The sequence below is a fragment of the Sander lucioperca genome, chromosome 20, assembly GCF_008315115.2.
Source record: "Sander lucioperca isolate FBNREF2018 chromosome 20, SLUC_FBN_1.2, whole genome shotgun sequence".
In the NCBI taxonomy this organism is placed as follows: Eukaryota; Metazoa; Chordata; class Actinopteri; order Perciformes; family Percidae; genus Sander; species Sander lucioperca.
This window is the reverse complement of record NC_050192.1, coordinates 2568401-2582857: the sequence shown is the minus strand read 5'-3', so window position 1 is coordinate 2582857 and position 14457 is coordinate 2568401. Positions and strand designations below refer to the sequence as shown.

General features: G+C 41.8%; 1 protein-coding gene across 3 annotated transcripts in view; it reads right to left on the bottom strand.

Moving 5' to 3' along the window:
* sbf1 (SET binding factor 1) overlaps positions 1–14457 on the bottom strand; it is a 92889-nt gene that overhangs the window by 44364 nt on the left and 34068 nt on the right. For 2 of the 3 annotated variants that reach the window (XM_031306355.2, XM_031306358.2), the window contains exons 3-10: positions 12810–12947; positions 11498–11626; positions 10593–10703; positions 8355–8432; positions 3592–3621; positions 998–1103; positions 290–422; positions 40–148 (exon numbers count right to left, since the gene is read on the bottom strand). In XM_031306355.2, the coding sequence (XP_031162215.1) occupies positions 40–148; positions 290–422; positions 998–1103; positions 3592–3621; positions 8355–8432; positions 10593–10703; positions 11498–11626; positions 12810–12947 (834 nt within the window). The remainder of the gene's footprint in view (positions 1–39; positions 149–289; positions 423–997; positions 1104–3591; positions 3622–8354; positions 8433–10592; positions 10704–11497; positions 11627–12809; positions 12948–14457) is intronic. The other variant, XM_031306360.2, reaches the window with a different exon arrangement.

Genomic DNA, 14457 nt, shown 5'->3' with positions numbered 1-14457 from the left:
CTTACATTGGTCTATAATATTGTACTGATGAGAACCCACCAATTCTTGTGTCTCCGAGCGAAAGAACGAGTTGACACCGATGATGAAGGGAGTGGGGGTGCTCAGGACCTCCAGCAGTTTCCCCGGCAGGATGGGAACGTAGGTGAAGCTGAAACGGGGGGAAAAAAAAGAGATTTAGCACATCTGCTGTCAACTAGACTGTGCTTTACCCATTAGATATCAGACCAGATGTGTCCTGAAAGAAAGATCTAAAGACGCAGTGTGGAGAGACTGAGGAGTGGAATCACACCTGTATTTGAGGGGGAACATGATGGCCAGCAATCCCCGGCAGGCGTCAGTCAGTCTCTGGTAGCTGCTGGACAGGAACAGGATCTTATGTTCCGTCAGCGCGGCACAGAACAGATACAACACGTTGACTATCCCTGAGGGCGAAGAGAGCACAGACACAGAGGCATCACAGGAAGTCCAGGACAGAAAACCAAATTCACAATCATATGTTCTACCGGTTAGGGATGTCACAAGACCCGGTACTTTGTACTATATGTTAACCCTACCGGGGGATGCAATCCTTCCGCACCTGACGGGGGCAGTATATATACGCCTACAAGTGTTCTAATCTGCCGCGAATTGCTGGAGAAGAAGAACGCCAACCACCAGCACAGAAAACGTTTTCTTCAGATTACATGTAAATCACAGTCTCCTTGACACTGAAAAAAGAGTGACATGAGACTTTCCCACCACACCCAAAATGTTTAATTAAAAGGAATTAATGTTTAAGTATTATTGTTTGTGGGTTGTTTTGTTTTTTTTTACACACTGTAGTATCGAGTTTGGTGGTATCGGTACCAGCAACTAGATTTTTGGTATCGTGACATCCCTGCTACCGGTAGATGTGCAAGTTAGTGAGCTAGATTCACTAAGTTAACATCTGGGGAAAAAACACTACTTGGAAATGGGACAAGTGTAGAATTAAACCCTGTATTTTAGTTAACCGTACCGAGCTGTCTGAAGAGCTGGGCCACGGTGCTGCCGCTGACAGGAAGCGCGTCATCGATGGGAGTCTGGATAACTTGCCGGTCGCCAGCACCTAACGTTATAGTCCTCTATAGATGGAGAGAGAGAGGGGGGGAGGGGGGGGGAGAGAGAAAGAGTGAACAGAAGGACTGAAAAGGTGAGGTGAGAAAAAAAAACAACTAAGAAACGAATGGTGCTTCTCAGAGTCAGGGTTTGGCAGCGTGGTTTAATCACAGCGGTGCGTGTCCATTGAGCAGCGGGAGTCAGCGACAGAGAGATGGAGAATCCCAGAAGCTTAGCAGGTACATCACAAATTAAAGACAAGCCATTCCAGCCGATCGGGACATGAATGGAGCTGGGCAGGACTCCATGCCAACGACCTTACTGCAAAACAACACCGTATCGACAAGCTTTAATGGGAGAGAGAAATCCCAGCGACGCGGCAGGTGTACCGCCCCGGGGAGAGTTTCCACTGCAGTCTAAAGTGAGCACAGGTGGAAAAAGGTTGATCAGAGTGAATCTGTATGGATGATTGATTTAGGGACCGTGAAGCATCGACACAGTGTAGAAACCCTTCTCTGATCTGTAAAAAGGTTGAAACTAAATGCCTTTCTTAAAGAGCTCACAACAACTCAGATACTGCTTATTACAGGGATGACATTCAGGATCTCTGATTGGCACTACATTATGTCTAATAACTATGTCCTCCATTACAGGAAACCACATTAACTTTGGTAAAAGTGGAAATCTACTTTGCTCCAGACAGAATGCAAAGCCAATAAATATCGACTTGTGTGTGGTTTGGATAACAAGCGTAACCAGGAGTGGAAATGGGGATGATTTAGAAAAAATAGAAATCAATACAGTATGAGCACAATAACACAGTACAACTAAGCCTAGCAGCACAAGACGAATGACACAGTATACCTTGGGGACATGATTTCTAAAATACATGAAACATGTGAAACTTATTTATTTTGCTTAAAATTTGTACAAATCAAATTTCAGGTTATGCTTTAAAAAAAACCTGCATATGTCAATTTGGATGGCACAATTATGGGCAAAATAAAAATCCAGATATTTCTCGCAGATAATCACAGATTCCCTGACCTACTGCATATAGAAAACAAAATGACATGAAAGCACCTGGACTATTTTGAGCAACAGTAGACATCCAAGGTGGATTTTAATATTGTCAGAGGGGCTTAAAGTCAGTTTAATCTGCAATTAGTTTCTGAAGTAGAACTTCTTCTCAAGTGGTTGAAATGCACCAAGTCAGTATGGCTGTGTGTAGCGGGGAGGGGAAAGTGCAGCGTTATTTCATGCTCTCTACAGCGGCAGCAGCAATAGCAATAGCATCAGTGACCACAGGCGAGCTGTTAGCGATTCAATACTGTGATCCAACATCTGATCATCAGGTGTGTTTGATTCACTGTTTGGCTCAGGAGATGTCATAATAAGGGGCCGATATGCTAATGTTATTTGCGTCGCCGTTGAGGATACTCCGTTCTGATAGGCTGAAGGTCTGCGTGGCTCTGATGTGGCATCTTCATCACTGTTCCAAAGGACTTCTTCTCATGCCTGGAAGGCTACAGGCTTTGTCACTAAGCTATGGCCTCTAATGCTTGCTGGAGTTGGTTTATAACACACTATATTGTAGTTATAGGCAGGTGTGAGAGTTTATTCATGTATTTGTCAACAACTATAACTCTTCTTTGCCTGTTTAGGCTTGGTACTCATACCGAGACACAGAGCCCGTGGATAAAATACTCCTACACTCCGTGGCTAACACCAACATAGGCAGTTAAGCTAACTTCGAGCTGGCAGTCGCCTACTAAAGAAACAGAGCTAACTAGCAGTAGCTAGCTAGCCTGAACCGGCAGAGGTGTTCTTAGCGAGGTGAAGAGCGTGAGGATGACTGTGGTGATGGTGTTTATATGTGCAGGCGGGGCCCAACATACGTCACCACAGATCATCTGCCTTATAGGTGTAAACAGAGGGGTCTTCAGTCAGGCCAGGCGGGGGCGTGATATCCCATTCTCTATGTATTGTACCGAGTGAATAATCTGAAAGGGAACTCCTCCTGTAGACACCCAGATGTGGAGGCTGCTGTGTTAGCAGATAGTGAATGACTATGCATTAAATCACAGATGTATGTCTTCATAGGAGAACTTATTGCTGACAAATACTGTATGTAATTTTGCACACTTAAAATGTCCTTATAGCTGCATACAACTGCATTATAATGTGTTATAAACCATTTAATAAATGTGTATTAATGTTACTAGAGGGACATAATGTTATGAAAAACAACTGGAGGTCCATGGGACACCCCTTACTTATATATTTATTTATTATATGAGAAAAGTTGAGAGGCTTGTATCAGATGTGCACCAAATATGAAATGAATGATCAGTTGTTGGTCACATATTGAATCTGCATCAAAGCATTCTGATTGGTTCTCCTGCCACAGGAGGTGTGCACGGATTGGCTAAAGGGAATGGGTGGAGAAAAGGAAGCTGAGAAAGCTCAGAGCTGATTGGTGGCGAGAGGAGAATAAAAGGCAGGCCGGCGTACCAAACTCTCCTCTCTCTCCTCCTGGCCCGGCTACACAAGCACCCAGCAGAGAGAGAGACACACACACACACACACACACACACACACACACACACACACACACACACACACACACACACACCCATACACACCCATACCCCCACACACACACACACACACACACCGCAGGATAAGACACAGGTTAGAAACAACAGGAGTGAGGGCACAGAATGCCCAAACTAAATAACAATATGACAGTAATGTCTCAGCATGGCAAAACAAGTAAGCTGCATAAACAATAATATCGTGAACATGAACTGCAGGATGACTGCTGTGGACAAAAAATAAGGATGATTGTAACATTAGACATGAGAGACACACACATGCATTATAGCTATATGCATCTGGCAGCACAAAAACAGCAACAGATGAGTCATCATTTCATTCTACTCCAAATAAACACACAGCGAGCAACAACAGTACAAATATGGATACATGAATGACATGATATAACAGTAATACTAGTAATAGAGGGGTATGCACATTACTTTTACTAGTGCCGTTTATTGGTCTCACACACACACACACACACACACACACACACACACACACACACACACACACACACACACACACACACACACACACACACACACACACAATGATGGCACAGAGGAGGTGCCTCATTGAGCACAATGTCTGCTTTTGTCTTGTGAGAGACCAGATTCTATCAGATAAATAGATAGATACTTTATTCATCCCGAAGGACATTTTTTTTATCAGAAGTTATATGAACTCCTCCATCCTTACCACACACTGTAAAAATAATGGACAAAGCTTCCAGGTCTGAAAAGTGAAGCCAATGTGGATGGGCCTTAAACATGCATTCTGTCTGATTTCCAGCAGGGGGCGAGTCCAAAAAGAAGTCTGTTTCTATAGAAGTCTATGGGGAAAAATCCCTACTTCTCACTTGATTTATTACCTCAATAAATATTTTCATAATGAATGTATGGCCTCAATCGCTAGTTTCAAGTCTTCTTCAATAGAGCATGATGTTCATATTGTAAATGATGGTCCCATTTATTTTAAAATAGATGATAGAAGCAGGGGATGCTTAAACTTTCCCCCTTAGGCGTTTAGCTTAGCGCAGCACCATGGGAGCCATAAACAACACTGGCTTGGCTGCGTCACCCGAGCTCCACCCTCTCGTCACAAATTGTCACGTCGGGTTTCAAAAAACCAAGATGGCGACGGCAATATTGCCAAGCTCAAGGCTTTTCAAACGGCAGACGTCACGGATGCTACGTGCATTCTTTTTACAGTCTATAATCCTTACATGGTTTTGAAATTACACTGTAACAGTAACACTGATGTGATACGGGAATTTCTAAAGCCGAGGTATTCTTATTCGAAAACTGAAAGTATCTGTCCTAAAACTGATACTGGAAACCCACTTCCTGCACTGAGATCCCCTTCAGTATCTAACTGCAATGATAAGAGGTAAAGGGAACAACTGAAGTCCACAGGCTACGTGACAACCAACAGAAAGTGACCATGACCTCCAGCTAAACAGCTTGTTCAACTTGTGAAGTGGGGTTTCTGTCAGTTATGCCTTAAAGTTTGAATGTATTATTCCGAAATTAAATCCTGTCAGTCAGAGCACTTGGCAGTGAGACAGGCCAAGTCCAGAAACTGGGAATCGGAATTCCCTCTGTCACATGAAGCCATGTCAGAGACAGATTTACACAGATTCCTGGAACAGCTCGGTCACTGATGGATGGTATGATGAGCACTTGAGTTTCTTCCATTGTAAATACAAGTCACCCCATACACCATGGGGAAGTCTGGAACTACCACACACATACTCGCACAAAGGCCATAGGTCACGGCTGTGTACTGTACAGATTGCGGGGATTCACTGTGTTGATTAAGAGGACTTGATAAGGAAAGGATGCATAAGAACTCAGTGGTTTGTCACTTCTGTGTAGAGGCCACCCTGCTGCTCTCCCTTTGTTATTCACCATTTCTCACATCAGGCCAACAACCAGAAGTTCACTTCACATTAGGGTTGTGTAAACTTCTCAGATAAATGACTGGAGTGTTGTAGCGTCCTGCTGGTCAACCTGTCTAAATCATACACTTGTTAAAAAAAATAAAATAAAAACTCTGGTTATTTCACAAGCTGCACAGCAGCACTGGAACTGGAACTGTCACAGCCTGCCCCATTACTAGCGCTATGGCAATATAGCTCAAACGTTTAGACGCCTGCAGCCGTTCATTACACATTTTGCCAAAGTGACCATTCACTAAGTCCTGTCTCCTTAGTTACTGTTGCTACGCTGGTCAAGCTTTGCATTCTCCAATAATGCTACGTTTTCATGTTACAGGAAAAAAAGGCATTAATGATGAGAAGCAAACACTGTGATGTAGAAGAAAAAGATACTTGGCGTTCCTTCGTCATGCTGAGATTAGGGCTGCAACTGACGATTATTTTCACTGTTGATTAATCTGTCGATTATTTTCTTTATTAATGGATTAGTTGTTTGGTCTATAAAATGTCAGAAAATGGTGAAAAATGTCAATCGGTGTTTCCAGAAGCCCAAGATGATGTCCTCTAATGTCTTGTTTTGTCCACAACTCAAAGATATTCACTTTACTGTCACAGAGGAGTGAAGAAACTAGAAAATATTCACATTTAACAAGCTAGAATCAGAGAATTTTAACAATTTTTCCATATGAATAGTATGGTGACCCAGTCGTCAAAGTTTCAATGTGAGTTGAGCGTGTTAGGTCTTAATTCTATGAACTTTTCTTTCCAAAAAAATTACTCAAACTGATTAATCGATTATCAAAATAGTTGGCGAATCTACGAAAAAGAGCTCTGAATGTAAAAATGTAATGTATGTGAACTATAACTGCTCAATAAAAAGACAAAAAGATTAATTTAATAGTTTAGACAATTAATCCATTAATCTTTGCAGCTCTAGCTGTAGGTAGTAAGCTACACAGCCTATACAGCTTATAGTTTTAGGTTTGGAGAGAGTACAGAAAGAAACAATCATCCAAACTTGTTACACACGGAGTACCGTTCTTACTACAGTCCCATGTACACAGCTCGACAGACCTGCCATCCCTAGTTGCGGTTGCTAAGCTGTGATTGGACAATCACTGTTTGGGGGCAGGGTTTAGCAAACTATCAATTGAGATTACAATATCTTCTTATAGAAATTCAAAACCTTTTCCAAACCTGTTCAAATGTAAATTTTAACTGTAAAACTTTGACTTGTAAGTTGAGGTTGCTGGATTTATATATATATATATATATATATATATATATATATATATATATATATATATATATATATATATATGAGAGAGATGATAAATATAGAGATGATTTCAGTGTCATGTTACTGGAGTTATTCTGTTGTCAATGTCAATTTAGGTCATCCTGTTGTCTCATCTCCTTTTTTTACTGCATCCACCATGTTTGTGTGTGTGTGTGTGTGTGTGTGTGTGTGTCTGTGTGTGTGTGTGTCTGTGTGTGTCTGTGTCTGTGTGTGTGTGTGTGTGTGTGTCTGTGTGTGTCTGTGTGTGTGTGTGTGTGTGTGTGTGTGTGTGTGTGTGTGTGTGTGTGTGTGTGTGTGTGTGTGTGTGTGTGTGGGAAAAGTTTACATGTACAGACTCTGTGGTAATGACAGACATTTAGTGAGGCTGTGTGTAAGTGTGTGTTTCTCTTTTCTAAGTGGCCTGTCGTCCTCTTGAGTCTGAGGAACATGACTGTCTAAGCTTGGAGGGATAGAAGCAGTACAAATGTATTTCTAAGGGCCTCAAGGATATATATATATATATATATATATATATATATATATATATGGGATTTGAATGAGATTGCCTATGCGCTTGTTTGTGTTTTCAGATGTGTGTCAGTGTGTAAGGTGAGCCGTGCATTATCCTCTACTGTTTAGGTCTGTCTGTGTGTTAATGCTGATTAGATCTGAGTCTCTCATTCAGATGCTGTGCTGCCCGCTACGAAGCCATCTGTTGTCCTATATAGTTGCCCAGCAACTGAACTACGACCTGCACCGCAACGCCTTTTTGTGTGTGTGTGTGTGTGTGTGTGTGTGTGTGTGTGTGTGTGTGTGCGTGTGTGCGTGCATGCGTGTGTTTTAGAGAGTGGGAAAACCCCAGCCTTGCAAACTGTTGGCTAGTTGGTTTGTGTACAACGCACAGAGCTGACCGTAAACAGGAAAGAGGCCGTGTGCGGTAAAAAGTCTAATTGAGACGCATATTCTGAATGGGCTGTATACATGTTCAAAGAATGCTCCTCAAACCTGAATAATATCGGCATATCCCACATGTCTTAATCAGAAAATGTTATATTCGGAAATTAAGCCTAATTCTGAATATCCAAACAAGTATGCTGTTCACATGACCCGTATTAAATTAGAAATATTGTCATATTCGGATTAATAGTGGAAAATAGTGTGCATGTAAGCGTGGTCAGTGTTCTAAGAGTTTGCACACAAAAAAAATCTGGTTCAAGACAAATGAGATGAAAAAAATTAAATGAAACGCTTGAAATGATTACTATGATCCTGTTTTGATGACAAAACACACAACAAAGCAGGTCAAAAATAGCCGAAGCGCCATCAATCACGCATGATTTGTAAAGACTGCACATTCCTTAAAGAAAAGAAACCAACTCGGGTCTGTTGGATTAACAGAATCATTAACATTGAGCTGGCTGTTGATTGGTGAAGCTTGCAGAACAGTAAAGTTACCTGGAGACAGGCCAGCAGCCAGTCACAGGCCAGGGCCTGAGGAAACGTGTCTAAACTACAAACTGGGGACTCATCTATCTGTAACACAGAGGAACCAGTGTACAGTAGGGTGCACACAAAGACACACATGGGTTAGAACATCTGGAAACCACAGCAGATGTGCATTTAGAGAAAATAGATACTTCGTACTGTATGTGCACCATGGGCACGAACATGTGTAATTAGGATGTTTAAATGCTGATTCAAAAACAAGTCACTCACTGGAAGTGAGATTAAAAAAAATAGAACATGTTTTTTACAAAATATATGAGAAAAAAAAAAAACTGAGTAAAGGGGAGTGAGAAATAATAATAATAAAAAAAAAGAAAATGACAAGTGTTCACAAAAACACAAAAAGTATTGTGTTTTATCATATCTGAGGTATCGCAGATATGATAAAAGTTTATCTGGTTGTGAATGGAAGGATTGTTGTTTTCTTCAATGGCCAATATGGCTTGCAAAATGTGGTGAATCGGTCTAAATCTGTTAAATACTGTCCACAAAGGACTATGTGTTTCCCTTTGAAATCAATGTCTCCCAGTATTATTTAGGTTTATTTTTTATTTTATCATACATAAGACTGCATAAAAGCCAGATAATGAAAAAATAACAAATGTGTCAGAACAGGTCAAGAACCCTTAGGCTTATACAACAGACCTCAACTCAAGGGGAAAAACATAAAGGAAAAAAAGGTGACAAATGTCTTCCAGTACATCCAAGACTACAAAAATGAAATGAAATAATGCTGAAATGTCCACATTAAAGTGTGTTTACAGGACGAGAGATCTGCTGTAAAACTAGCTGTATGAAGGAGATTAGTGTCACTTTTAACCTCATGACTCTCTGTTTATAGTAATCCAAGTAAGAAATGTGCAGGCACGTTACAGGCACGTGCATATTCATAGTCTTTCTACAGGCATACATACTGTACACACATGAAGGAATACAGGGTCCAAACCTCTATAGCCACAGCTAATACTTTTCTGTTGTGCCGAGCTGACACAGGTGAAGGTTTAGCAGCAGGCAGTCCATGCTAAAAACAAGTTGCTATACTAGCGGGCTGCGCCAAGCTCTACTTCTCTACACTGCTTACTGCCTCAAGAAGCTGCACGGCTGAGCAAGGCATGGGGCAACATTAAGGAGTGTACAGTATACCACCCAGCAAAGCCAAAGAGTTGGAACAGCATAAGAAATGAGACTGAATTCTGTCACAGCTAGGACTGGGTATCGTTAAAAAATGTCCAATACCGGTGACTTTAATAGACTTGGTCGGCATTACTTGGAACACCCACTAAAACATAATTTCCATTTCCGGCGTGGGGGAAAAACAAACCATTCTAATTAATGAGCGTAGACCTTGTTAGCGGTTAATATTTAATCTTTGTCATTTACGTTTCTTTTTTTGCTTGGTACAATGCTGAAAAGTTGCTGCGTGGTGTTCTGCGCCTCTAATAAGTTATCAAAAAATTGTGTTTTAAAGTTTTATATACTGCCGGATAGACAGACGGAGCCCATGTTAATACCACTAACATTGCTGCTACAGTCGAAACTGTAACAGTTGCAAGGAATTTATTCATTTAACGTGCTTAGACATACTTGTCTTTAATATAGCTTTTATGAACGTGGGATAAGAACAGACTGTTTGATGACCCTGGGATAACGTTACTGATAATACAGTCAGATTCAATCATCTAAGATGAGATAACAGTTAGCTGTCTCTTACCTGGAGACTCAATCAGGTAGCTAACGTTAATACAAAATAAAATAAAAAAAGTGCTTTTGAGTAGTCCATACTGGGTTAACGCTATGTTATCCGGTCAGGGGGAATGGATTGTTTTCCCCCACGGCGACTCCACGCCCCCCAGCTATGACGAGTCACCGACCAAGGGAATACCTGTTCCTAGTCTCGCTTTGCCAGACCCTCCTCCAAAGCGCGCTGAAGGAGGGTCTGGCTACTCCACATAGCATTCGGGGATGGGAGGAAAACATGCTCTGGTTTAATGGCAATACGGTCAGTGCCTAAAAGGTATTGAATTCGGTACCCAGCCCTAGTCACAGCTTAGCATCGTCCTTGGTCAGCTGTTCACAGCACATTTGGTTTATACGACATCATACCATGACTTGGGACTTGTGACTTTGTAGGGCCGTGTAGCTTGTACAGGTGTGTGTGCGAGAAAGAGATGAACGGGCAGCAGTTACCTGGGAGCCTCCAGCGATGGGGATGATACATGTGAGGAGGTTTCCAATCACCGTTTCCAAGGGGACAGGCAGGCCGTCGACATGGACGGTGTAGATCAGACCCAGACAGTTCTGTTCAATCAAGGAGGGGGGGGGACACAGAGGTCATAGGTTAACAAAAACATGGCCCCCGTCCATATTTTATACAGTCCAGTAGGGCTGAACGATTAATCGTTTTCAAGTCGAAGTCGATTTGAAAGAATGCGGTTAGCTAATCGTTAATGAATGTTTGGTCTAACATTTTTCTATTCCTCTTTTTGTAATAATATTTACAGTTTTTTCATAAGATGAATGCTGGAATAATGTTACAGATTGTTTCCCGAAATGTCCTATTTTCAGTGGATTTGTCCTTTAATTTGTATGACTTTATTTAACATGATGGTAGAAGGTGCAACATGTAGATGCTGCTATTGAACAGAGTCATATCAGTTTACAGGAAAGTACTGATATTTTTTTGTTACTATAACTTTTTTAATTAAAAGAAAAACACTTATTTCTGGCCATTCATATCCATGTTCTCATCCTTCCATAAAAATATAGAGCAGTTTTGATGGTGTATCTTGTTCTAATGCTCCATGACATGTTTTATCTGTTACACAGGGAATATTGAACTTTAACTAAACTAAAAAAAACAACCCACAAATCGAATCGTAATCGCAATATCTGGCAGAAAAATCGCCATTAGATTTTGTTCCCCAAATCGTTCAGCCCTACAGCCCTGTGTCCCAAATGGTGGCCGTTGTCGTGCTAATACGACATCTGTCGCCAGAAGGTCAATGCACACAAACCCAAACACACGTTGGTGTCATTTTCCACAAAAGGATATAGAAGTGGGAGAGTATTTGGGGCTGTTGTGTGTGTCGTACCCTGAACACCTCAGTGTAGTCCAGTCGGGACACCAGCACCAGGCTCTTGGGGGCGAAGACCTGAGCTGATTGGACGACGGCGAGCCCCTCGTCCACCTCATCCGCCTCGCTGGCCTTAGCCTTCTGCAGCTGAACACAGAGAAGCAGAGACAGAATGGAAGTCACATCAGGCTGAGATAAACACTTCAAACTGTAAAACCTGGTTCACACGCAGGATCTGTAATAGAATAGTCTGGCATTGCCAGACCTATCTCCACAGCGCTGTGGAGGAAGGTCCGGTTACACCACACATACACTCTGGGATAGGAGAAAAAATATGCTCTGGGTTGTTTGCATTTCTTTAAACCAATCGCAACCGTCTTGGGCGGTGCTAAGCTCCGGTCGCAAAGACAGTGGATCTGTAAAATAGTCTCGGGAAGGAACTAGTTTTTGGAACATTTGCACCCCGCAAAAGAAAACGCCACATAAAATATTAACTGAAGTTAACTGTTGACACAATACAGTAACGTGAGCTATTTAAATTTGCTGGATACATGGTTAAACATAATTTGCTCTTACCAGTGTATGGCCGTGTGTGTATTTTGTCCATAGCAATCCCACCACCAATAGCTCCCAAAACGTCCCAGTTAGAGAGTAGATACCATAAACATATTCTTTGTAAATCTTTACAATCATTCCCTGAAAGAATCAAGCAGACCTGCCTTGTTGCACCATCCAAACGTTCTTCAAAACTTGCTATATTCAGCATGTAGCTAATCAATCCAGACTAGTAATATAATGACGCAATATGGGGTTGTGCGAGTGGTGCAATTATAACATAACATAACCAAACATAGTCCTCATAAACTCTGGTGGATTTCTGAGGACTATGGTTAACTGCTCCTCAGATCTCTGCAGGGTAAATCCAGACAGCTAGCTAGACTATCTGTCCAATCTGAGTTTTCTCTCGCACGACTAAAACTACTCTTGAACGTACACACGTTCCACCAAAACAAGTTCCTTCCAGAGGCTACTTTGCAGCGGCACCGTTGCTCGGTCGGGTGCTTAGCACCGCCCAAGACTATTGTGATTGGTTTAAATAAATGCCAATAAACCAGAGCACGTTTTTTCTCCCATCCTGGAATGCTGTGTGGACTAGCCAGACCCTCCTCCGCAGCGCTGTGGAGGAAGGTCTGGCAAAGCGAGACTACAGAGAAAGCTACAAGCAGCAATACAGGAGGCCAAGCAATCGGCCCATTCCAAACAGGCATGTTTTGAACAAGCACTGCACTAGTATTACAAAATTGTGCAAATTCAATGCAGTCCGTCTCACCTGGGGGTTGTCCAGGCCCTCCCAGAAGGTGAAGCAGGCACAGTAGTGGCGCTCTGAGTTGATGTCGGTCAAAACCGCTACAAAGAAGGAAGCAGGTTGCCGCTCAGGAACCAGCTGCCAACCGCTGGGCTGACAGAACTAGAGGAGGAGGAGGAAGTGGAGGTTGAAGAGGTGAAAAGGTGAAAAGGTGAAAAGGTGATGGCAGCGTCGCAGCCAGAGAGGGGAAACAGGGACATGGGTTGGAATCAGATGGTGATGGAAAGAAAGGGCACAAAAAAAAGAAGAGAAAGATTAGTGTACATAGCAACCTGGGTGACATATCAGACACATGTTTGTACTGCACCTCAGAGTGATTCATCCAGGGCTAGGCTATGATTAACGCAACAAAACAGGTTCTGAAAACTGTCCGCCTACTTCATAACACCAAAAGCTCTGACTGAACCATGTGAATGGATGTGAAAGTTGGCTCTTATTTCTAATCCCAATGTAGTTGCTTTTAGGACTGTGCAATGAATCCAATTTTTTATCGTGATTACTAATTTGGATCCTAGTGATCACAAAAACATTTTGCACATTACGTTTTGCAAGTAAATTCTTATTTTGTCTTGTGTTCTGAATGAAAAAAATGGGAAAAGTATGAAGGTGAATTTCACGATTCAAGGTATTTTCACTGTTGATTTGTTTAACTGTTTCACTGGGGGTTTTAAGAGTAGTACCCGTATGAAACCATGCCCCTATTTTCCAAAATGGAAAAAAAAAAAATATCCCAAAGAACTGGAGTATCCCTAATTATTACGTCACATCCTTCATTCTGCTCAGTTTCTGAGCATGCGGTCTCTTTTTTTGGGCTAACTAAATAATTTAGCATGAGAAAGCATGACAACCCCGCTTAGCCTTGTGAGTCACAACTCGGTTTCTGATCTCAAGTTCAAATGCTTCCTCACATGTCGGTGTATGAAACATGTGTTTTCTGTGATCCCTGAATAACCTGAGCCTGAAGGGGATACACCTCCAACACAACACAAGACGCAGTTTCATTACAGGCATAAAAAGCTCCATTCAAGATAGCAGGAGTTTAGGACAGCTGACTGTTAAGATGCTGACACACAAGTGGCGACGAATGAGCCAAATTAAGTTGTCGCTCGTCTGGCGATAGCCATGTGCTTTCCTACGCTGTGACAGGAGTGTGTAAATCAAACATTAAGTTGTTACGTTTTACTAGCCAAACTAGCTAATTAGCCAGCCACGGTACAGAGGGCAGAGGAAGAGAGGTCTACGGTCTTAATATTAAGTTGTATGGTATAAGACAATGTTTAATTAGTTAATTTGATAATGTGTAGATATGAAGATCTTTTAAAAGAAAAATGTTTATGTTGAAATAAATATACCTATACAAGTAGTTATGTTTCTTGTTGTACGTTTGCCCTCGTATGGATATAATGTGCAAAACTCAATATTCCAACTGTGTGTTTTTAGGAGGAATATTTAAATGTAATGTGTATTGAATTGATCAGATTAGATGAAGGTGAGAAACGAGAAGAGCCTTCAGTGGTTTGCTCGCTTTCCTCACATCCCGTTTTCTTCCCGTGCACTCGTTCGCTTACAGTAAGCTGAACAGCCAATCAGAGCGATTCGTCTGACCGACAGC